The sequence below is a fragment of the Melanerpes formicivorus genome, unplaced genomic scaffold (assembly GCF_026170545.1).
Source record: "Melanerpes formicivorus ecotype bairdi unplaced genomic scaffold, bMelFor1.0.p_v2 SCAF_5, whole genome shotgun sequence".
Classification (NCBI taxonomy): Eukaryota; Metazoa; Chordata; class Aves; order Piciformes; family Picidae; genus Melanerpes; species Melanerpes formicivorus.
This window is the reverse complement of record NW_027142357.1, coordinates 6,488,666-6,514,174: the sequence shown is the minus strand read 5'-3', so window position 1 is coordinate 6,514,174 and position 25,509 is coordinate 6,488,666. Positions and strand designations below refer to the sequence as shown.

General features: G+C 46.8%; 1 protein-coding gene across 1 annotated transcript in view; it reads left to right on the top strand.

Annotated features, from left to right (window-relative positions):
• TMEFF2 (transmembrane protein with EGF like and two follistatin like domains 2) overlaps nucleotides 1–25,509 on the top strand; it is a 162,144-nt gene that overhangs the window by 91,909 nt on the left and 44,726 nt on the right. Inside the window, exon 5 of the mRNA XM_068137974.1 lies at nucleotides 4,700–4,796. Coding sequence (XP_067994075.1) covers nucleotides 4,700–4,796 — 97 coding nt within the window. The remainder of the gene's footprint in view (nucleotides 1–4,699; nucleotides 4,797–25,509) is intronic.

The window sequence follows — 25,509 nt, the reverse complement described above, 5'->3', positions numbered from 1 at the left end:
AGAATTGGAGCCTTCATCACCAGGTGGGGGTGAGTTCAGCCCTGCACAGGAGTAAGCTATTTCAGAAGTTTGGGTTTTTTCCCTGTTTGACATAAGCTCATTATTCCCCAGGGATGACAATCCATGTGTTAGCCCTTCCGAGATGATCAGTTAAAAACAACAATATCCAATTTGATACCTTCTGGTATTTATTTTATTCACAAGCTTGTTCTGCACAGCCTTAAAGCTTAGACATCCCTATCAGAACAAATATACATAGAAACTGAGATCTTTACACCTTCAGATAATCCCCCAGCTGTGATTTTAAGGGGAAAAATACAACCTGCAAGTCAGAGTATAAATATAAGAGCTGGGAACAAGCATAAGTTGTGTCTGACTGGCATCAAAGCAATGCCAGGCTATATCTGCATGGTCTTTGGCATGAAGATAAGAGCTCCTTTTATCTGAAGTCCAAGCTGGCTTTCTCCCCCAAAACCCTGTTAGGTGTTTGCATCATGCTGAGCTCATCTCCTTAACCTGTAACATTGAGAGGCTGGAGCATGTCCAGAGAAGGGCAACAAAGCTGGTGAAGGGTCTGGAGACCTGTGTCTGGTGAGGAGCAGCTGAGGGAGCTGGGGTTGTTAAGCCTGCAGAAAAGCAGGTTGAGGGGAGACCTCATTGCTTTCTACATTTCTCTCTCTGGAAGGAGGTTGGAGTGAAGTAGGTGTCAGTCTTTTCTCCCTAATGTCAGGTGACAGAATGAGAGGAAATGGCCTCAAGCAGCACCAGGTTTAGGTTGAACACTAGGAAAACTTTCTTTGCTGCAAGAGTGGTCAGATAAAAGAAGAGGCTGCCCAGGGAGGCGGTGGAGTCACCATCCCTGGATGTGTTGAAGAGCCACGTGAACATGGCACGTTGGGACATGGCTTAGTGGGCGTGGTGGTGGTAGGTCAACATCCAGAGACGTCGGTTTGCGTTTGTTATGCCAGCTAACCTGCCAGCTATCAACTCCTAATAGAGTACAAGTCTGAGAACCTGTGTGGATAAATCCATAGCTTGAATTGTTGGGGTTGTAGCACCTACAGAAGGCTCTGGACTCCAAGACACTGAATTGTAAAGAGAGAGATATCTGTGTCAGGGGGACAGTTTGGGCCTTTTATTTTTCTCCTGATATTACAGGACATAAGCATGGAGTCAAACCTATCTACTGATGACACTTTTAGTCTGGTTCTTCAGCTATGGAAGTAAAGTACAATGTCTCCACAATGGTTTCTTTCTTATGGGGCTTGAGATATTCCTGAAATCTTGACCATCTGATCTGAATGTAGTGAGAACACTGGGAAAGGACCAAATGGTTAAAACAGGAGCTGTTGTGGTTTCCACAGTCCCTTGACTCTGTAAATTGTGTGCAGTGCCTTCCCAGCTAAACAATTTACATTGCTTAGGAGATAGAGAGAGTCTCTGAGGTGACTTTCGGATAATCTGTGTGACCTTCTGACCTATTCTAGCGCATTTCCTTGACCTCTGGAAGTTGCTAATTGTGCTAATATGAACAGGAACTTGCACCTTAACGTTTCCCAGTTGTGTGAGCAAGGAGTGGGCTTCAGCCGTTAGCATCCCCGGAGCCCTGCTTCATTCCTACCGGGTCTTGGTATTAAACCTAAATGCCATTGCTACCATCAGAACTATGTAATGTGCACGAGAAAAAGAGAAACACCCTCTCTGTATAATTGAAAGAGAACTCTATAAACTAGGTTATTCTTGATAACCATTTTTTTTCGGTTGAGACACGAATGTAACTGCAAATCAGCAAGTGCAGCAACAGGGGAAAAAAGAGAAAAGAGAGTCCCCTTAGACAATGAGCATCTACTAGTCCTTGAGCTGAAAAACAGCAGGAAATATTAGGATAATAACTCTTCCTAAGATCACAGAATCACAGAATGTTAGGGGCTGAAAGGAACCTCCAGAGACCATTGAGTCCTTCCCCCCACTGCCAAATCAGGGTCACCTAGGGCAGGCTGCACAGGAATGCATCCAGGCCAGTTTTGAAGTCTCTCTTCATAGCAGAGATGTTCAAGTCCCCTAATCATCCTCATAGCTCTCCTTTGGACTCTCTCCAGCATATCCCTGTCTCTCTTGAACTGGGGAGCCCAAAACTAGACACAGTATTCCAGGTGTGGTCTCACCAGGGCAGAGTAGAGGGGGAGGAGAAGCTCCCTAGCCCTGCTGGACACACTTTTACTAATACACCCCAAGATACCATTTGCCCTCTTGACCACAGGGGCACATTGCTGTCCCATGGAGAACTTGCTGTCCACTAGGTCTCCAAGGTCTTTCTCCAAGGGCCTGCTTTCCAGCAGGGTGACCCCTACTCTGTACTGGTGTCTGCTGTTACTCCTCCCTAGATGTAGGACCTGTCCTTCTTGAACTTAATGAGGTTTCCCTTTGCCCAGCTCTCCAGCCTGACCGAATCTCAATGTCCAGATTTATCAGAGCACAGCATGGGGAAAACAAGCCCCTGTGTGTGTCAGTCTGGGGCCTGGGTGCAGGGCCCAGTGTGTTTGTTTGTGGAGGGAGAGAAAAGGCACCTTAAGGATGTGTGAAGAATAATATTATCTCTGGTTACTGACAACAGAAAGAGAGAGAGAGAGGGGAGTAAACAGCTGTCTTTGTGAATCCAGGCTGCTGCATGCTTGGACATTTAATGACAGCACGCACGCTGAATGCTGGAGCAATGCTGGAGCAGAGCTTCTTCAGGGAAAGATGAAGGCATTAACTATTATTTTCCAGTAGGAATAAGGAACTGCTTTGTGGCTGAGCCTGGATGCTCAGTTGCTTCTCTTTAGCATGCTCAAGCTTTCAAATGCCTTCCTTTAATGACTGAAGAAGCTGTTTTACTCAGCTTATGATGTGGAGCCATATGAAGTCCTTGGTCAGAGCACACTTAAGTGGGCAGTTATAAATAGAAACATTACATGGAGGGGAAAAAAAAAGGCATATGTTTTTAATTAACAGGAAATGTAAGGGAAGTGATTTGCAGAATAACAAATAAATTACAGCTCTTTTCCACAAAGGAGCTTCTCACCCTTCTGAACTAGAGCAATTGTCATATTCCTGAGAGGTGAGGAGTGCCTGGCTGGCCTGAGAAGGCTTCTGCCCATAGATCATAGAATGGTTTAGTTTGGAAGGGACCTTCAAAGATCATCCAGTCCAACCCCCCCCCCCCCCAGTCAACAGGGACATCTGCAACTAGAGCAGGTGGCTCAGAGCCACAAACAACCTGACCTGGAATGTCTCCAGGGATAGGGCTTCTACCACCTTTCTGGGCAACCTGGGCCAGGGTGTCACCACCCTCACTGTAAAAATTTCTTCCTTCTGTCTAGACTAAATCTCCCTCTTTCAGTTTCAAATTCTCACCCCTTGTCCTGTTACAACAGGCCCTGCTCAAAAGTAATTTTTTTCTCCCAGTCCTCTTCCACATGTATTTTTACTTTTCCCTCAGTCCCTTCATGTTTTTTACTTGAAAGCCAGGTGCAAACCTCACACAGCTGCAAGCACTGGTGTTGAGGTTCCTGGATTTCAAATGTAACCTATGCTGGAGATTGTCCCCTCCTCTGGACAACACTAAATCCTTCCTGCTGGAGATAACTAGTCCTTGGGGCTTATGGCTGTACCTCTGAAGAGAAGAATGTTTTGCCGTTGGAACAGGCAAGATTGCACCTCAAGGCAGCTAATTCCAAACATTTTCCAGGAAAACACCCCACCCAAAGATCCATCCAAAGGCCTTCACTGGTGAAGGACACAAGGCAGCATGTGATGCTGTTAACATTCTGCCATTAAGGGCTGCATTAAGAAGAGTCTAACTAGCAAGGTGAGGGAGGTTCTTTGCCCCCTCTACTCTGCCCTAGTCTGGGCACATCTGGAGTAGTGCATTCAGTTCTGGACTCCCCAGTTCTAGAGAGATAGGGAACTACTGAAGACAGTCCAACAGAAAGCCCTGAAGATACTGAGGAGCCTGGAGCATCTCTGTGAGGAAGGGAGGCTGAGACTTGGATCTGCTTAGCCTGGGGAGGACTTGAGAGTGGATCTTACCATGCTGATCGACATCTAAAGGGTGGAGGTCATGAGGATGGTGCTGGGCTGTTTTCAATGGTGGTCAGTGACAGGGCAACAGACAGTGGACACAAACTGGAACCAAGGAGGTTTCACTTGAATCTAAAGAGAAAATTCTTTGGTGTGAGGGTGGTGGAGCCCTGAAGCAGGCTGTCCAGAGAGGCTGTGGAATCTCCTTCTCTGGAAGGATCCTGTGCAGCCTGATCTAGGTGAACCTGCTTTAGCAGAAGGGCTAGCCTGGATGATCTCCTGAGGTCCCTTCCAACCCCCTCCACTTCGATTTTGTGCTTGTTTTCCAAGTGAACAAAGCAGTGAGGCTTGGTGATAACACAGTGTTCCCAGGCTGCAGCTTGAAGGGGTCATTGTTAAAGTGGACAAGGAAGACCAAAGGTCTTTACCCATTTTCTCTTTTAATTCTATAAGGCAGGGAATTTACCACAGACCAACACAGAAATCTCCCTATTGGCCTCATGCAGGATGCTGTCAGTTGGTCAAGCAATGCCTCTGTGAGTGGCGCATGAAGCTGAGACAATGAATGGATTTTTCTGGAGAGAAAAGTGCTTGCCTGTCCATACTAATGTGTATTCTTCTCCTTTCCATCAAACAGTCAATGAAGGCTCAGGTGAAACCAGTCAAAAAGAGACATCGACCTGTGACATTTGCCAGTTTGGGGCGGAGTGTGACGAAGACGCAGAGGATGTTTGGTACGGTAATTTGCTCTCCTCTGTCAGTGAATGTTGTATTATTTAAAGGTCCTGTGCTTTAGAAAGCATCACAAAGATGAGTTAATCCATTTTCTGTGCCCAGGGGTTCATTGCAGAGTGATTGAGGTGATTGTTGCTCTGAAAAAAAAAAAAAGTATGAACCAGTTTGGCTTATGAGGGACTTGGACAGGCTTGAGAGGTGGGCCCATGCCAACCTCAAGGCCAAGTGCAAGGTCCTGCACCTGGGTCAGGGCAATCCCAAGCACAAATCCAGGCTGGGCAGGGAGTGGCTTGATAGCAGTCTGGAGGAGTACTTGGGGGTGTCAGTTGATGCAAAACTCACCATGAGCCATCAATGGTCACTGACAGCCCACAAAGCAGCTGTGTGCTGGGCTGCGTCTGAAGCAGTGTGAACAGCAGGACAGGGAGGGGATTCTGCCCTTCTGCTCTGCTCTGCTGAGACCCCCACCTGGAGTACTGCATCCAGTTTTGGTGCCCCCAGCATAAGAGGGACATGCTGCTGCTGGAGTGGGTCAAGAGAGGGTCAGGATGGTCAGAGGGCTGAAGAACCTTCTGTCTGGGAACAGGCTGATAGAGTTGAGGCTGTTCAGCCTGGAGAAAAGAAGGTTCAGGGAACACAAAGCAGCCTTCCAGTACCTGAAGGATGCTACAAGAAAGCCAGGAAGGGACTTTTTACATAGGCTTGTAGTAATAGGATGAGGGGCAGTAACTTTGAGCTGGAAGAGGGTAGATTTAGACTGGAGATTAGGAAGAAACTCTTGATAGTGAGAGTGGTGAGACACTGGAACAGGTTGCCCAGGAAGGCTGTGGATGCCCCCCTCCCTTGAGGTGTTCAAGGCCAGGCTGGATGAGGCCTTGAACAAGCTGATCTAGTGGAAGGTGTCCCAGCCCATGATGGGGTTGGAACTAGATGATCTTTAAGGTCCCTTCGAACCCAAACAATTCCATTTGTCTGTGAATCTGTGACTTTGGAACAGGTATGGTTTAGGCAAAGTCTGGAAGCAGAGTTACCTGCTTCATTGCTGTTACAACTTCTGTTATTGCGTTTGGGGGTTTGCAGCTTTATAGTTGGGTAAAAATAGAACTTGGGGAAAAGACCTGGCCTAAAGCTTTTGTTGTTTTAAAAAACCTCATTAATATTCTCATCCCATCAATTTGTGTGTGGCATTAGAAACGCTGGGAAGCCGCCTTGTTTATTCCTAGCTGCTGGAGTTGAAGATCCAACCCTCAGAATGTTTGAAATAATGAGAATTTGAAACATTTTCTCAATGGAAGTTGTCTTTGATTTTTATTCTTTAAAGGGGGTTACAAAAATATTCAGGTTTTTTAGGTTGGGCTTCTTTTTTAATTGTTTTGAGTGTTAACCACATAAGCCTAAGGGAAGTCATTCTTGGTCTTTTCCAGCTGAAATGATTCTATGATTCCATCTACTCAGAATTATATATTTTTTAAGTTATTTTTCATTTTGCCTCAAAACTGTGCAAATGTATCTTGAGTAAGCATAGAACTAATCACTTAATTGTGATTTTGGAACAGCTGATAGATAAAAAAGCCACTACTCACAGCGCTGTGAATGCCAAGCCTCATCTTTCTGTCTAATTAATACAAGTGTAGAAAGACAACAAAGTAATTATGCAAATGACAGAGCTGGTGTCTGGTGTCTTCTGAAGATGAGGGCTGGTGGTGGCTAAAGTGTGGATATAAAGACTCAGCAGTGAAGTGTCAATGAAGCAGTATTGCCCCAAGTCTTGAGGGGCATTGGACAGGTGGAATGGAACAGAGGGAGGCAATGAATCATAGATTCAAGGTGGGAAAAGGCCTCTGAGATCATCAAGTCCAGCCATCAACCCAGCACCACCGTGGCCACTACACCATGTCCCCAAGTACCATGTCCACACATTTCTTGAACATCTCCAGGGACAGTGACTCTGCCACTTCCCTAGACAGGCTGTTCCTGACCACTCTTGCAGTAAATGAATGAGTGGTCAACATGATAATTTGTACCAGTGTTGGGCAGCTGACCTCATCATAGAATCATTTAGGTTGGAAAAGACCTTCAGGATCATCAAATTCAACCATTAACCCTACTCTACCAAGCCCACCACTAAGCCATATCCCCAAGCACCAAATCTACATGGCTATTAAACACCTCCAGGCACAGTGTCTGTACCACTGCCCTGGGCAGCCTGTTCCAGTACCTGACAATCCTGTCAGTGAAAATGTTTTTCCTAATGTCCCGCCTAAATCTGCTCTGCTGCAGCTTGAGGCCGTTCCTTTTTCTTCTATCACTAGTTACTTGGGAGAGGAAAGCTAGGCATCCATGCACTGTTGGTCAGGCATGAAATGATGAACTTCTCTGCTCTTCAGTGAAGAAGCTTAGGAATATGGTCATGGTTATCCATTTGTGGTCAGTTTGGTTTTGTGTTGCCAGGCCTGTGGTCCTCATCTTTGAAAAACATGATCTAGACCAACCACAGAGGCCTTGCTCTGGCTCCAGTCATCACGAGAAATGGAGGTGTTGAAAACAGGAGCAAGATGCATCATGGGCATAGGCTTGCAGTAATGTATCCAGATTTGTGTGGAAGAAGTTGCTTCATTTGGACTTTGCTGAGGAAAATTACCCCAGGTGTCAGGATTTCCACTGTCTCCCTGACCGGTTGTCCTTGAGAGTTTTGCTGGTGCAGTGTAGAAGCAAACCCCTGGTAAAATTAATATATCAAAATTCACAGTCTAGTGCTCATGTTTTTATAATTAAGTGCACTTCCAAATTGGAAAGCAGGAGAAGAGAGGGGCAAGGAATAAAATTAGCTGCAAGATAACATTATTAATCATAAGCACTGAGCAGCACTGTTTGCTTGGGTGTTGTGGTTTTTTTTCCCCCAGAAACAGCCTGGTAAAATTGCCTGCTCCCACTTAGCCCAGCAATGCTCCCACTGCAGCCTTTCACTCTCTCCTCCCTCCCCTTTGAAACAACTTGGCTCTTAGGTAGCAGCCTCATGACTGCAGGGTCTGAAGTCTTCAAGCTTTATTGACAGGCGGTCTTGCTGCAGGGGAAGATGCTTCTCAGGGAGGGAAACAGGGAAGGGCGTTTATTGGGAAGATGCTAGCAGACAAGCTGCTAAAAGGCAGGAAAGCAGATTTCCAACCAGAAGCACAAAGACCATGGAAAGCCTGTTAAAGGTCTGCTTTGAAGTAAACAACTTCATGTGCCGGAATAGAGCCTTGTTTTGCTGTCCCTGCCCCCTGATTAGTCTTGGATAAACATCTTTCTGAAAAATGAGCCTTCTGGGTGTCAGCGCTTTGTTGTTCTTATTGCTGGAATAAAAGCAGATTGTGTAGGGGGGACCTACCCTCTTTCAAATGTACATTAATTGAATCTCCAAGTTTGGCACCAGCCAGACATATTCCCCCACTCCCCCTGCCAGGATCTGGTGTGCAGGAAATGTCCTTAAATGAAGTGGCAAAAGCAATGTCAGTTTATTATTTGGTTGCTTGTTTTACATGGATTACATTCCAGATGTAAAGAGGGCCCTTTTATCTACCTCAGTGTATTGTTTGATTGCTGGTTGTACATGGATCACATTCCAGATATAAGGAGGGCTTTGTGATCTACCTCAGTTTATTATTTGGTTGCTGGTTTTACATGGAATACATTCCAGATAAAAGGAGGGCTCCTTTATCTGCCTCACTTGACTGATGAGGGCTATAAAACCCAAATAGGGTCAGTGGGTCCCAGCAGCCCTGGGACCTGTTGTCACAGGGTGGTGAGTCCAGCACTGCCAGCCTCTCCCATCAATCAGAAGCAGTTTGAGGGTGCAGGGTCAGCACCTGACTCATTCCAGGTAGGAGGGATGCAAGCTGGTAGCAAAGCCAGCCCACAGAGAGCTGGAGATAGAAGGAGGCTGGCTGTTTGCCTGATCTTTCTGGGGTGCCAGAGTGGATCAGAGAAGAGAGCACAGGTGTGATGGCAGATGTGGCTGGGCTGCCAGTGATTTCAAGTGACAGTTAACGTTGTTCTGCACTGCCACAGTCTGTTATTTTGCGGTCCCTTGTCTCTGGTTTAACTTTCTCTTGGTTTTGGTTGTTTGTTGTTTTTTTCCTTGGTTATTCAGTGCTAGTTGTCACTCAGCTAAACTGTGTTGTACCACACCACCAGTATTTTTAAATCTTGTTTGCATAAAACCATTCTGTGAATGGCTAGGCTCATCAGCTTCTGAGAGGGTTTGTCACATAGAAGGCCACTTGGAGGGGTAAGAGATGTGTGTGTGAACATTTTCTGGAAGGCAGGAAGAGAAGGCAGCAAAGAACCCAGAGTAATGACAGGTTTTCTGCAGTGTGGTGAAGCACACATGTATAATTATCCTGTTCTGCAGCCTTAATATCATGGCAGTGAATGCAGTCTGGCATTCCATTAGTGAATCTCTTTCTGTAGGTGAAAAACAAAGAGTGTTCAGTGAAAGTCTTTAACATCTTGCTACCTTAATATGTGAAAGCCTCTTGTCACTAAGAGGATCAAGTATTAGTGGCATTATTCCCACCTTTAATGCATTTTGCACCAACAGGCTTCATGAATATTTAAAGCAGGGCAGTGGCTGTGCTCTTTTGCGCTGGATTGCAATCTGTTGGTAAATCAGACATTTGGTGTTGCTTACTTTGGGTTTTATTTCTGAGCTGGCTAAGGAATAATTGATTTTGTAAGGCAGGGCTATTCCATGTCACACCCCAAGAGATACACTTCAAAGGAAATGCAGAATGAAGCGTAACGCTCTGAACCGTGGAGTATTCCTAAGATCTTCCACAAAGCATCTATGAAGCACTGTGTATAAAGAGTGCTCACCAAATGGAGTGCCTGCTCCTCTGCTGAAGTGGCTCAGTGTCCATGCATAACCATGGCAGAAACCTGCATTCCAGTATTAACCTTCCTCCTCAAGGACCACTGAGGAAATAAGAATACTCTGCATGGGATCAGCCAGTATAGAATCATAGAATCATAGAATTGTTTTGGTTACAAAAGACCTCTGAGATCTCAAGTCCAACCAGTGCCATTAAACCATGTCTCAAACTGCCATGTCTACATGTTTTGTGAACACCTCCAGGGACAGAGACTCCACCACCTCCCTGGGCAGCCTTTTCCAATGCCTGATCACTCTTTAGGAAAGAAATCGTTCCCAGTGTCCAACCTAAACCTCCCCTGACACAATTTCAAGTCATTTCCTCTCGTATCACCTGATACTAGGGAGAAGAGACTGACCCCCACTTCACTCCAACCTCCTTTCAGGGAGTTGTAGAGGGCAAGAAGGTGTCTCCTCAGCCTCCTCTTCTGCAAATAGAGGTCCACAGTGGAAGGAGATAAATAGGAAAAACCTTTCTGTTGAATTTCCTGTTGGAAAACTCTTCAAGAAGGGAAGACAGAGGTATTTTCTTAAAACAAGATAAAGTCTGCCAAGCTGTGACATGTGGAGTTAATTAAAACCACAGTGATGAGCTGAGGTTAAATATGCCTGCTTTTCCCTTGCCTTTCAATATCAGCAGTCTCCAAGTACAGCATTGCCCACAATGAGATGCAGTTTGCTAGCTGCAAGACAGATCTGCAGAGATGTGTTCAGAAGAGAGTACTTTCCATGTCCAAGGAAGAGAGGAGGCCATCTCTGCAAGGTGGCTCCTCTGCTTTCCCCTCCTTCCCTCTTGGAGGTTGCAGGTGGAGAAAAGAGGCAGTAGCATTCCTAGCAGGAGATGCCTGAGCTTGAATGGACCACTTAGGGGTTTGCACCAATGATAAAAGGAGCATAAATACCCCTGCTGCTTCCTACAGCTTGGTCCCTCACTCTTCAAGGACACTGTGTCCCTAACCACCCAAAGCTTAGAGGAAGACATTCAAGCCTGAATGTTGAGAGTCTAGGTCAGTGGGTGAAAGAAGGAGCACTGGTCTCAGGCATGGAGCAGGGTAAAGGTGGTGACTTTCCACCATAATTACACCACGTCCCTTTTGCCCTGCGCTTCTCTTTGTAGGGCTGGGACAATAAACTCCACTTAACCCACAGCAGACAGAGATACACAGAACGTATTAAGAAGAGAAGGTATTTTAGTCCTTTTGTTTCATGTTTTACTGCTAATCACTGCTGGAGATATTTTGGGTAAATGCTCCTCTGGTCTGCAAGGCATGAGGATGGAGCAGCTGCATTCTCATGCAAATCGGCAGCCCTGTACACGGAGAGATGTGTGCAAATCATGCAGCTGCCATCTGCAGTGACCTCCTCCAATCAATATTGCTCCAGCAATCAATATTTATCTTTATTATAGCATAGAAAGAAAACATATAAAAGTAACTAATGATTTCACCAGCTTCTCAATCCACACAGCAATTAGGTCAGTCAGTTTTGGGTCCTTTCCCTGCCTTCCATCAGCTGCTCTCAAGCATCTGCAAACAAGATGCTCTACTACTATGAGTACTAAAAGGTGGCTGGAAAGCCCCCGTGCATTACAGGGATATTGGCTGCTCCGTGTTCAGCAGTGTGCATAATAACTGTGTGTGACCTGCTTGTTCCAGATGCAGAAAGAGCAAGCTCCTTCAACACCTGCACCATCCTATGCAGCATGTAGTGGACACGTTGCTGTTCACTGCTGCTTGCCTTCCTCTTTTAGAACAAGTACATTTTTGTTCATGGCTACATCTAACACTTAAACATACTCATCACACTTGTGCTGCAAATAAACACAGACATTGAATCAAATCATTAAAAAACCCCTCACAATCCTGCAGACTTAAATTTCTACTAAACTTGAGAGTGTACCTAAGGCACAAAGTGAAGCTGCTGCTGCTGCATAAATCTTCACATGGAGATTAGTGGTCACATCTAATAACAGTCCAGGAAAGAGGAAAGTAAAGGCTCTGCAGCAAGCAGTCTCTGCACTGCACAGCAGGAGAGCTTACACCTGTGTCACTTACCTTAGCTCCAGCCTAGAAACAAAGCTGCTTCCAGTGCCTGCCCAGAAACTAGCCCAATTCTGGCTTTAACTCTTCATGTTTCATTTGGTGCATGTTCTGCAGTTAAAAGATTTTGAAATAAAAGGAAAGTGATAGGAGAGCAAATGGCCTGAAATTGTGCCAGGAGAGCTTTAGGGTTGGGCATTAGGAAAAATTCTTCGCTGCAAGAGTGGTCAGGGATTGGAGCAGGCTGCCCAGGGAGTTGGTGGAGTCACCATCCCTGGAGGTGTTCAAGAAACATGTGGACATGGCACCTGGGGACATGGTTTAATGGGCATGGGAAAGGGGGGGGGGGGGAGGGTGGAGGGGTGGGCAGGGGTGACAGTTGGACTTGATCTTGAAGGTATTTTCCAATTGAAAGAATTCTGTGATTCTATGAAAGCATCTGACTTCCAGCCTAAGTGTTGAAATGCTGTGTTGAGATAACTGTAGAGGTGCTGTGCAGTGGACTAAGAGTCAGCAGTGCTGTAAAAAATGTAGCTTAAACAACTGGAAATTGGTCAATGAAGGATTTGCAATAAAACACAAACCATAAAGACCACTGGAAAAAGCAAGATGACACCTAGCTGTCTGTACATTGTATTTTAGCTCTAAAAAGGTCCAGAAAGGGCTTCAGTAGGAGTCTGGTCAGCCAGATCAGCTGCTTGAGGTATGAGAGCTGAATAGGGAACCCAGCTATGGTCTTTCACATGGGCCATGGAAAGAAATGTCACGTAAACTGGCACCAAAGTGGGAGACCCAGCAAAAGACAGAATGGAAGCTTGAATTGATGTGTGCAGCACAAACAAGGACATTGCAGCCCCTCTAGCTCAGGTGAAAGCTTCAGGTTTATTGGCAGTGTCCAGACACCATGCAAGAATCAGAAAATAAGGTCCTCAGGTGAGTGCTGCATGAACACCACAGGTCCAGCTGAGTTTCTCACTGGCAAGCTATTGAAGCTTCTGTGTGACCCTTTCAGTAGGTAGTTACAACTTGAACTAGCCCAGGTGAAAAAGTTACTTTGTGCCTAACCATAGCTAGAGAAGGATCCCCACTGGTTTCTAAAAGACCTTAAAAGGCAAGGAACTGCTTGAAAGAGTCCAGGGCAGAGCCACAAAGATGCTGAAGGCAGTGGAACATCTCCCTTGTGAGGAAAGGCTGAGGATCTGGGGCTCATTAGATTGGAGAAGAGGAGCCTGAGGGGTGACCTCGTTCGCATTTATAAAGACGTGAAGGGCAGTGTCAGGAGGACAGAGCCAGGCTCTGCTCAGTGATGTCCAATGATAGGACAAAGGGCAATGGGTACAAGCTGGAGCAGAGGACGCTCCACGTGAACATAAAGAAAAACTTTTTTCACTGTGATTTGACAGAGCCCTGGAACAGGCTGCCCAGAGAGATTGTGGAGTCTCCTTCTCTGGAAACATTGAAAACCCATCTGGACGTGCTCCTGTGTGACCTGCTCTAGGTGATGCTGTTCTTGCAGGGGAGTTGGACTGGATGATCTTGGGGGGGTCCCTTCCAACCCCTTATGTTCTGTGATTCTGTATTAAATCAAGCCCAAAACACACAGTCTTCCTCTTTTTTAGCAATGAGTCTACAGGATGAGCAAGAAGTGGGATTTTTTTTTCAGAGGATTTTTCTCTCTGAGCAGTCTATTTAAGGGGTAGGAGGCAGGGATGAGCACATTGTCTTTCTAAACTGAAGATACTACCTTGGCTAGAAACTTAATGCTTAGAAAAGGGATGGCTTTATTGGCCATCAGGTAAAATGGATTTACTCTACATACATTCTAGTTAAAAGCAGCCATTTTTTCCCAGTCAAGTGAGCTTCCCAGAATCGCCTTAACCGTCTTTGCATCCTTCATCTTGTGCCAAACTAGCCTATTGAACTTTGAAGTGAGACTGATTTCCCAGCTCCCTTAGGGTGATGATTTGGAAAGTTTGACCTTTCTATCCACTGAGTCAACACAATCCTTCAGAGGCTTCTGTTCATTTGACAATGTTCTGCCTTTCCAGATCCTGAGGATTTATTTTCTTAATAACATTCTTAAAAAAAACCCAACTCTCTGCTTTTAACATAAGCCAAGGTTGTCTGGAGTTACTTATGCTTCATACTATTTTATTACCAGTACACTTTGGAACACTCTGGTAAATAATTCAGCCTACACAAAGAAATTGGCTCTATTTTCTCTGTACATCGAGGAAGTCTGTTATGTAGTCTCTATCTCACAGCTCTAAATGTTCTCAGATAAATGCAAACCCACACCGGGTTCCATCTGTACTACTCACCAAACAGGTCTTCTAGGGACCCTGTATGACATAGCCATCTCTTAGCCCACAACTAGAATCCCTAATGTTTGGGTTTGTAATTGTTTAAAACAAAAAGGACATGTACTGTCTTTTGCAATTACAGCAAAGTTGGCTGTATGTCCAGGGGGCAATGTCCTACACACAGAGCTTTTCCCATGCACTCCTCTTTTCAGATACTGATCCAGACTTTATTTTCAGTTACAGCTGCTGAACTTATGGAACTCAATGAAAATTATTCCATTGACTTCAGTGAAAGAAAAGTTCTCCCCCAGTATCAGAACCATGGAGTAGCATCTCAGTAGCCAGTGGAGTCTTTCGCTGGCAGAAGGGTGTAAATGCACAGAGTGCAAGGGAGTGACTTGGCAATCATGATGACAAAAGCAGAACTTGGCTTAATGGCTGCTTCAGTGTCTTCAGAGAAAGTATTGATTTGTGAATAGCCAAAAATAACTCCTGAGGTTTGGGGAGTTTTTCTTGTCTTATCATGGTGCCGTGCTTCTGTAGGAGCAAGACACAAATCCTTCCAAAGTGGAAGGGGGGGGAGGCTTGAGAGACATGTAGAGTTGTCATTTGTCTTCACAGTTATAAGTCTGTCAGCATTAAAGTTGAAGGGGAAAAAATAAAACAAACACACACAAAAAAACCCAAACAAACAAACCACCCACAAAACAAAACAATAAAACCCCAACAACCTGCAATAATTTCACACATGTGGCTCAAAATAGCCACCTTTCCATGGCCAAGAGACCTCCCCCTGCATTCAGCATGTGTGATGTGGGTGAGAGTCAGAGAGAGATGGGTGGTCACTGCAGAGAAGGCTGGAGGGATGGAGTAGTAAAGGACAGAAGACTCTGGAAGCAGGGAGAGAACTCAAAAGCTGGTTTTCAACTAGTCTGTTTTGGCTGTTTGCTAGAGAGTGAGGAGGAGCCACAGCAGCTGCCCATGTGCAGGGGCTCAGGGGAGGGTTTGAGAATGCTACCTGAAGGTTGCAGAAGGGTCCTCTTAATTTGCTTTTCCTCTGCCTTGCTTGGAGGCTGAAATGGCACATCCATCATGGAGCAAATGACTTAAGCATTTCTCTATCTGGTGTCAAGGAGTGGTGCCCATGGACTGTGTTACAGCAGGACTGTGCATGTCACAAGGGTCCATATGGGTGGCAATGGCATCCCACTTTTGTTGCTAGGAAAGGTCCATGTACAACACAGAAAGACAACAGCATGGCAAAGAGCAGCCAGTTTAGGTGCCCACTTTAAGAGGGAAGAAAATAAATCTAGAGTGGGTTTTTTCACTTCTCCACCAGGGTGCTGACTGTGGTTTGCAGTTCTAGGTAGGAAACCACAGCAGCCTTCTGATCACAGACCTTTACTTGCATATGAAGGGCAGACTGAGGAGGGATCTTCTCAATGCTTACCAATACTTCAACAGGGTGGGTGTCAGGAGGATGGGGCCAGTCTTTTGTCAGTGGTGCCCAGTGACAGGGCAAGAGATAACAGACACAAACTTGACCGTAGAAGTTCCATCTATACATGAGGAGGAATTTCTTTGAGGGTGGTGGAGCACTGGAACAGGCTGCCCAGAGAGGTAGTGGAGTTTCCATATCTGGAATCATTCAAAGCCCACCTGGATGCTGTCCTGTGCAACCCGCTCCAGTTGAAGCTGCTCTGGCAGGGAGGTTGGATTTGATGATCTCCTGAGGTCCCTTCCAACCCCTATCATCCTCTGATTCTGTGAATGGTTTTGACAGTCCCTTTTGTGCTCCTGCTGTACTACAAGGTTATTGTGACGATGGTGCCTGGTTCTGTGGGATGTACCCTAAAGTTTCTTTTTTGACTCTGCCATGATAGAGCTGTGCCTGGGTGCTCTGCGGTGAAGCCACTAGGTGGTGGGGAAGCCACTGCTTGGTTGTTGGGTTGGGTGTCTGGGCAAACCTGGGTCACCAGGCTGTTAAAAGAGCACAGAAGAGATCAAATGGTAACACATAGCAGATGTTAATGTGCGTTGACACCGGATCATCTGCTGGCATCAGGGCACCGCAGCCTGAAAGTGCGAGTGCAGGGACCTCCCAGAGCAGCCTGCTTTGGCATCAGTTTTTCCCCCTCCCTTTGTAATTTAAAATAAGCTTTCATCCCTCCCTAGTCCCCCATTTCTAGCCAAAGTCAAACCCCTCTAGCAGACCGAGCAGTGCCTTCCTGATGGCCCTTTTAGTCACAATAAAAAGCCGATTGGCCTAATGCGCCATCCAGAAAGGGGTGACATTTATGGCTCAGGTTTTATGATGCTGTGAAGTGAGCAAGATTTGGAGCCTTCCTGTGCCTTCAGGGGGCAGGAGATCACGAGCAATGAATTGTATTTATACCTTTTCCGATTTCCTACCAGCATTTTAGCAATAAATAGGCTGTGTTGTTATTGAGTTTTATGTAAGCAAGTTCAGGAAAGCAGGGATACAACTTTGTAGCTCAGAGTTACATGTGTTGGCTTAAGCAGATTTGCAGAGAGATGTAGCTATGTAAAGCGCTGGGAAAGCATTTTCCAATTTATTATCAAATGTCTTAATAGAATGCTTCATCTCTTCCTCCCCACTTTATGTTCACTATTAAATTGAAACGGCATCCATTGCAGAAGGTCGGAGGCTCCTTCAGACACCCATGTTGGAACATCGAGGCCATGATTTGTTCACACATCTGAGCCATTAAAAATACATCCCATGCATTAAATATGAGCCCAAGGGAAACTCAATAGGAGCTGACGTTCAGGGCTGGCCTCAGCTCTCTCAATCCCTGCAGGGTGGCAGGTGTCCCTTCCCCATGGCATCCATCTCCTGCCCTCCTCTGTTCCCATGTCCCAGTCACAGCTGAAAGCTCATGTGAGATGTGCCCAGACATACAGTTTAATTGCTGTCTCTCAGCCTATCCATTTTGTAACAAAGCTCTCCCATGCTTCAGATGCCTCAGGGACACCCGTCCTGGCCAAGGCACAATGCTTGTGGCACACCCCTTTGAGGAGCTGCAGGTGGATTCCAGTGATCTGTGTCCCAGACCTGAAGAATCATAGAATCAGAATATGGGTTGGGTTGGAAGGAACCTTCAAGATCATCTAGTTCCAAGCCCATTGTCATGAGCATGGACACCCCCAACCAGACCAGCTTACTCAAGGCCCCATCCAACCTGGCTTTCAACACTCAGTCTTGAAGCATCCACAGCTTCTCTGGGCATCCTGATCCAGTGCCTCACCAGCCTCATGGGGAAGAAATTCTTCTAATGTCTAATCTCAATCCATCTTCTTCCAGTTTGAAACCATTACCCCTCACCTGGTCACTGCCTGTCTTTGTGAGAAGTCCCTCTCTAGCTCTCCTCTAGCCCCCTTCAAACATTGAAAGGCCACAATAAGGTCTCCCTGGAGCCTTCTCTTCTCCAGGCTGAAAAGCCCAAATTCTCTCAGCCTATCTTCACAGGAGAGATTGTTCAGGTTTCTGGTGCTCTTAGTGACCCTCCTCTGAGCCCACTCTTACAGTTGCTTCTTGTGTTGGGGGCTCCAGCACTGGAAGAAGGTTACTCTCGTCTCATTAGTTTGCTGGCAAGGACATGTCCTTGAGATGGCACACTTGTTTCATTCCTTCATCTTCCTTTCCCTGCCAGTGGTACTTTCCCTCAGGGCTTGCTCTCAAAAGCAGCCAGGCACCACGGTCATTGTGAGGCAGTGAGAGAAGAGGCAGTGATGATCTCTAGTTTTGCTCAGCAACTTTCATCTACAGACCTGCATGCTCTGAGGGAAAAGAAGGTTACTGCTGCTCTCCTGGCACGTGCAGTGATTTGCTCGTGTCCCAGGCCCATCCCTATTGCCTTATTTCTCTCTGTGCAGGAGGTGCAAACAGAGCTTGAAGGGAAAGCCTGGAAGTACCCTCCTAGAATCCCATTAAACAGCTAAACTGGATTTTGTTCTGCAATTTAAGTCATCTCACCAGGCAGGGTAGCCTGGAGCACACAGCCAGTTCAGATGGTGCTGCCCTCAGGCAGGGTCTCCTTGGAGCTGGGAGGCACAAGGTAGGAGGCACACATGCCTGAGGGGGCAGAGCAGTCGATGGGGAGAGGTGGTCTCATTTTGCAAGTATTGCAGGAGTCTGTACAAGGAGCAATTATTTTCCTGTGGTTCTGTTCTCACTAGTTTTAAAAAAGTCACCCCAAGCCCTGCCTTCCCCACTGGCAGTGGATGGCTCACATGCTGCACAGAATGGGGCTTACAGCACCCTGGTCTCATCCTCCATGAAGGCCATCATCCCTTTTACTGTTAAATCAGAGTCCACATTCTGCTTCCAGAAGCAACTTCTAGTGTTGTTAGCAAAGGTGGTACCAGTAATTCCCTGAGTTTTTCATGAGCAGAACAAGCTTTCCTGCCTGACAAGGTCCACTCCAGGACCTGCAGCTGCATGGTGTCCCCTGCTTCCCACCAGATGTTGTGATATTCTCACTAGCTGCTGGAGGCTGGGGTGGAACAAGTCTTACTATTCTGCTGGCTTTAGGGTAGGAGCAAACAGTATCAGCAGTCTGAGGCACAGAGAGATGAGACCTTCGTGAAGGACAGCTTCAGATGTTTACAGAGGGAGGGGACCAGTCGGCCAAGCTTTGTTTTAGCACAGACCATAGAGATGTGAAGGACACCACATGTATGCAGGCCATGAAAAGGCATTCACTTTATTCCATGTGCTTTAAATAAACTTCACCCATTAGATACCTGCAGATGCTGGAATGGGGGTGTGAACAGAATGGGAGTTTTCTGCTCTGCTCACATAGCCAGCACAAGGATTTTTCCATCACTCTTCAAGGGGAAAGCTTCTCACTCTCTACAGCTGCCTGAAAGGAGGTTGGGGCAAGGGGGGGGGGGGTGGGGGGGGGGGGGGTGTAGAGGGGGCGGGAGGAATCTCCTCTTCTCCCAAATTACAAGCAATAGGATGAGAGGAGATGGTCTCAAGTTGTAATAGGTGAGATTTAGGTTGGACATAAGGGAGAATTTCTTCTGTGAAAGGGCTGTCAAACTCTGGACCAGGCTGCCCAGTGCAGTGGTGAAGTCTCCATTCCTGGAGGGGTTTAAAAGAGAGAGCATCTCTGGGGAAAAGCAACTGGGAGTGCTGGTGGACGGATGACCATAAGCCAGCAATGTGCCCTTGTGACCGAGAAGGCTGATGGCATTCTGGGGTGGATTAGAAGGGCTGTGGTGAATACTTCAAGAGATGTTCTGGTCTCCCTCTGCTCTGCCCTGGTAAGACCACACCTGGAATGTTGTGTCCAGTTCTGGACCTCTCTGCTCAAGAAGGACCTTAAGGAACTGCTCTAGAGAGTGCAGCACAGAGTCACAAAGATGCTGAAGGGGGTGGAATATCTCCCTTGTGAGGAAAGACTGAGGGAGCTGGGGCTCTTTAGCTTGGAGAAGAGGATCCCAAGGGGTGACTTCATTCATATTTATAAAGATGTGAAGGGCAGTGTTGGGAGGACAGAGCCAGGCTCTGCTCAGTGGTGTCTGGTGACAGGACAAGGGGCAATGGGTGCAAGCTGGAGCAGAGGAGGTTCCATGTGAACATAAGGAAAAACTTCTTCCCTTTGAGGGTAACAGAGCCCTGGAGCAGGCTGTCCCAAGAGGCTGTGGAGCCTCCTTCTCTGGAGAGATGTAAAACTCATCTGGACACATTCCTGTGTGGCCTGCCCCGGGAGTGGGTTTGGACTGGATGAGCTTTTGATGTCCCTTCCAACCGCTAACTTTGTGTGATTCTGTGAAAAGCTGTGTAGGTATGGTGCTCAGGGGTGTGGTTTAGTGGTGACCTGGCAGTGCTTGGTTAATGGTTGGATGTGATGATCTTAAAGATCTCTTCCAACCAAAACAATTCCATGATTCTGGGATGCAAAGCCAATCATCAGCCTTGTAATGCTTTCATTTTAGTGTTTGAGTTTAAGGCATCCAGTCTGGCAACACCTGCTTTTCATGATGTGATTGCTTTTAAATAGGAATAATACTGCTAAAAAAGAGAGAGAGAGAGACATTTATTTTGCCCTAACAACAGCCAATTCAATGTACTGTTGAGGGCACTAAAGGCATGGGGAAACCAGCTAAAGGTCATCATCTAATTGGTGCTTTGAATTGTAAGAAGGAAGCAAAGCTGAAGTTTGTGATGTTCTTTGTGGAAAACTTAGAAATTTAAGGAGAAAAAAAAAAAAGGAGAATTAGGACTTGAGTTGCAGCATCTTACACTGAAGCTAGAAGCGGTTTTCATGAGGTGCAGTACTGAAGGGTCAACACTAAACCATGTCCCTAAGTGCCTGGTCCGCATGCTGCTGGAACATCTTCAGCATCAGTGACTCCACCACTGCTCTGGGCAGACCACTGTTTGAGAACCCTTTCAATGAAGATATATTTCCTAATATCCAGCTTCCCTGGTGCAGCTTCTAGCCATTTCCTCTGGACCTGTTGATTGTCACCAAGAAGAGGCTGCCCCCTCCTTATTGCCACCTCTCTTCAGGTAGTTGTAGAGAGCAATGAGGTCTCCTCTCAGCCTCCTCTTCCCCAGACTGAACAACCCCAGCTCCTTCAGATGCTCCTCATAGGCCATGTCCTTCAGGCCCTTCACTACCCTCCTTGCCCTTTGGACCTGCTCCAGCACCTGAGTGTCCTTCTCTAGGCTAAAAAGCCCCATATCCATCAGCCTTTCTTCAAAAGAAAGATGCTTTAATGTCCTCATCATCTTCATAGCCCTTTGCTGTACCCTCTGCAGCAGTTCCCTGTCCCTCTTGACCCAGGGAGCTCAAAACTGGATGCAGTACTCCAGATGAGGCCTCACCAGGGCAGAGTAGACAGGGAGAAGAACCTCTCTTAACCTACTGACCACACTCCTCTTGCTGCACCCCAGGATGCCAGAATAATCACCTGATTATTCAGCTCTTCCTTGTGTTACGATGCTTTGGGGTCCTTCAAATCCTGCTTCTTCTGCACTCCATTGTAATCAGTATCTGTGCACAGCATCCTGATAATGCCACGCACGGCCGCTGTGCGTCCTAATTGTTTGGATAACGGGATGCCATTGAAGTGCCAGGCAGAAACCTTGCATCACCCGGAGGGAATCAGGCTTTTCTTCTTTAGCTCCTGCTGAAGATAAACATTTGAACAGTTGAAATAGGTAAAAGATCCCAGAGAACCCTCTGTGAAAAGCAGCCATGCTGGAAGCCCTTAGTGCAGAAGCTGGGCTGTAAAGGACAAAAGGGAAAAATAAATTAGATAAATAAGTGGAAGGCACTCAAAATGAGCCCTGCTGCTTCTGCACTTGTGATCTGAAAGCCGAAGAGAAGCACTAGTAGGCCTGGGGAAGAATTGCTGTGTGCTATTTTTGTGCTGCCATGATAAAATATGTATTGTTTATTGTTCTGCGCTGCAGCCGGAGTTTGGCATCCCCCTCCTACACCTAGCACAGTTGGTTGTGAAGGAGATGCGCAGTGCCTCTGTTCTTTAAGCCTCCTTATGATGTTCTTAGGAGTGCAGCGACAGGATTTCAGTCTCCTGACAAGCACAGACAGGATGGAGGGTGTGATTCATAGAAAGTGTGAATCTTGCCTGCCAGTGGGCATTAGGAATGTATTTTATCTATAGGTATGGGGATGTGCCTGCTGTTCAGCTACAGGCGGAACCAGGAGATGATGGCAGGCAGCATTGTCTCCTGGATAGAGGCATTATTGGCTGTGCTCCATACACTGCAGAGGCAACTGTAGGGCACCTGAGCTTGGCCATGCTAGCAGAAGTCTCTGCTGACTCTGAATTGAGAGTGCCAGGATTTATACTAAAATTTACCTCTCTGTAAAATGGGTATAACAGTACCCACTCATTGCTGCTTCAGGTTTCTAGGTCTGTTTAGGGATCTTACTGATGCTTATCAATAAAGGTGAGGAGCAACAGGGTGCAGCCAGGCTCTTTTCAGTGGTGCCCAGTGACAGGACAAGGGGCAGCAGGCACAAGCTAGAATGTGGGAAGTTCTACTTACACATAGGGAAAAACTGACTGGTGACAGAGCCCTGGAGTAGGCTGCCCAGAGAGGCTGTGGAGTCTCTGGAGAAACTTCCAAACCCACCTGGACATTGTGATCCTGGGCAGCATGCTATAGGTGACCCCACTTTAGCAGGAGGCATGGATTAGATGATCCTCAGAGGTCCATTCTAACCCTCGCCATTCAGTGAACCTTAATGCTGTTGTTGTAAATGGGCTGAGGATCAAAGTGGTCCTTTTGAGACTGATGCCCAAAACCAGAAGTATGTACATACAAGCGCCCTGGAGAAATACAGCTGAGCTGCCTGAATGTGTGGACAGCTTTGAGACCAAGGTGGTGCTTAGGTGGGTAGCAGAGGTAACTGCTCCCCAGAAAAGGGGTATCACAGACTGTGTGCTTTAAGGAGCTGTGATGCTGCAGCCCACAGAGGGTCTGAAGGGGCCAGCTGAGCTCCTAGGGGCTGTCTCTGCTCAGCCTTGTTAACCTTGCCAGGCCCTGCTCAGAGGCAGTTCAAGTATCTCTGCATGGTGTTGTGTTGAGATGCATTAAGCATCCCCAGGGCTGCCCGGCTAAGTGAAGGCTCCCACCGGCTCCTGACATGCAGCTGAACCACAGTACAATTCATGTTCCAGTGTTGAAGGCGTAATGTTAAGCCAGGCTTCATTTCCACTTGCCTACTGGTAATGTCAACAAAGATGCCCTGTGTACCAGAAAGAAAAACCTTGCAGGAATCCAAATAAGGAGCAGGCATTGGGGACTGATTGCCAGGCTCGTTATGCAGGCCTGTGCTGCCAGGTTTGCTTTAAATGCCCATTTGATGTCCTACACCAAGGAGGCAAGGGGCTTGGAGAGGACCATACCAACATCCAACCTGAAATTTGAGTTTCTGATCGCTGTTTGCTAGTCAGAGCAGAGGATAAGACATGTCTCTGGTGGAAATACCATAAATGTACAACCACCCTGGGTTTATTTATACACCGGTTTGTAGCAAAGGCAAAGCTTTGAGTTTTTTGATGCTGCAAAATGTTGTTCGGTTTTTTCCTTCCCCCTCCCCCTATCCCCCCCTTTTTGGTTGTTTTTTGCCTGGAGAAAATATCCAACATTGGAAATGATTGTGGAGGGGAACATCACTTTCCCTGTAAAACAGTGCTGGCTGAGACGTGGTGGGATCTCACACTTGACCAAATTAGCATATGTGCTCCAATATCCCAGCTCTGACTAGTAAAAATAACACTAGATTTGCATTTTCACATTTCCAGCTCTCACTGCTTTGTCTATTTCGTTTTATACCTTTTTCTTTCCTTTTTTCCCTCGACTGACAATTCTCTTTGTGGCAGATTTATTGCTGCTCTGCTGTTTTGACCCTGTAATCAAGCAGACACTTGGCTGAGGACGTTATTCATTTCATTAAGTACTTTTTTTGCGCATCTCTCAGACGCAATTTTCTGTCGCTCTGGTTCCAAAAGCCAAATGACCCATGGCCAGCAAAGCCTGCACATGAATCTTTACTAAACAGAGGTGGTACCAACAATGCTCTCAGATTTCCAAACTGCAGAGGGCTAATTAAAAGATTTTGGATAGGGAAGAGCTGCCACTGCCATCTCTCTCTGACAGAAACGTGCCTGCCTCTGTTTCCAGTAAAACCACTCTCGTATAACCGGTGTTCCTCCTCCCTCCCCATCAGAGCTACGCACGAAGCCTTCCTCACACCACGTGCAGAGCAATTTTATTCTTAATTCTTTTTCAGTCACTCGTTGTTGAAAACAAAGGCTGTGTGGTTGTCTTAGGAGTAAAGATGAAGCACAGAGTGGGGTTCTTTTTATCATTGCTGTGCCACTGATGATTATACTTTATTCATGAACTAAGGAAATAGAACACTCCCTTACACTTCACAGGCAAAGAACTGTTCTCTCGTTTACTGAGACACCTCCTTAAAACAAAGTTCCATCCTCCAGGGACAGTCTTTTATAGCCATGAATCCTCTTGTCAGTGGCAAGCAAAGGGACTCCCTGTGCCCAGAAAATAAAACTGTGTGATTTGTAGAGGAGTGGGGAGTTCGGAGCCTGTGCACTCACTGGTGTGCTTGCCCAGGCCTTGCCTATTGACCCCATTAATTCTGTAGAATCACAAAATTGTGTGCAGCTGGAAAAGACCTCCAAGATCATCAAGTCCAACGATCAGCCTAACACCGCCATGGCCATTAAACTATGTCCACAAGTGCCATGTCTGCATGTTTGTTGAACACCTCCAGGGATGGTGACTCCACCATCCCCCTGGGCAGCCTATTCCAATGCATCACCACTCTTGAAGCAGAGAAATTTTTCCCAATATCCAACTTAAACCTTCCCTGGTGCATCTTAAGGCCATTTGTTCTCACTTTATCAGTTGTTACTAGGGAGAAGAGACTGACCCCCACTTGCCTCCAACCTCCTTTCAAGGAGTTGTAGGGAGCAGTGAGGTCTCCCCTAGCCTCCTCCACTCCAGACTTGGACTTGTTGAATGTCATCATTGTTGGACTCTGCCCATCTGTCCAGCCTGTCAAGGTCCCTCCGGAGAGCCCTTCTGCCCTCTAATAGATCAACATCTGCTCCCAACTTGGTGTCATCTGCAAATTTACTGATGACTGACTCAGTCCCCTCATCCAGATCATCAATAAAGATATTGAACAGGATGGGGCCCAGCACTGATCCCTGGGGGACACCACTAGTGACTGGCTGTCAGCTGGATGTGGCACCATTCACCACCACTCTCTGGGCTCAGCCCTCCAGCCAGTTCCTAACCCAGCAGAGAGTACTGCTGTCCAAGCCACAGGCTGACAGCTTGGCCAGCAGTTTGCTGTGGGGGACAGTGTCAAAGGCCTTGCTGAAGTCCAGGTAGACCACATCCACTACCTTCCCCACATCCACCACCAGACCGGTCACCTGATCATAGAAGGAGATCAGGTTGGTCAGGCAGAACCTGCCCTTCCTAAATACATATTGGCTGGGCCTGATACCTTGGCCATCCTTCAGATGTGTTGTGATTGCCCCCAAGATGATCTGCTCCATAATTTTCCCTGGCACTGAGGTCAGGCTGACAGGCCTGGAGTTTGCAGATTCATCCATCCAACCCAGCTCTCTCAGCACCCTAGGATGGATCCTATCTGATCCCATGGACTTGTGAGTATCCAAGTAGCTCAGCAGGTCCTGAACTAATTCCTCGTGGATTTGGGGGGGGGGGGGGGGGGGGGGGATTAAATCCGCCACTACCACCAAGCAGTGCTGCAGGCTGCACCATGGGGAGTCAGCCCAAGGTGCCCTGAGAAGGACCCAGGACAGTCTTTTTTGTTTGTTTGATTTTTTTAACCTTTGTGACCACCAAAATAATAGAGTGGATTGCTGGATGTTCAGCTCATCTAAGATT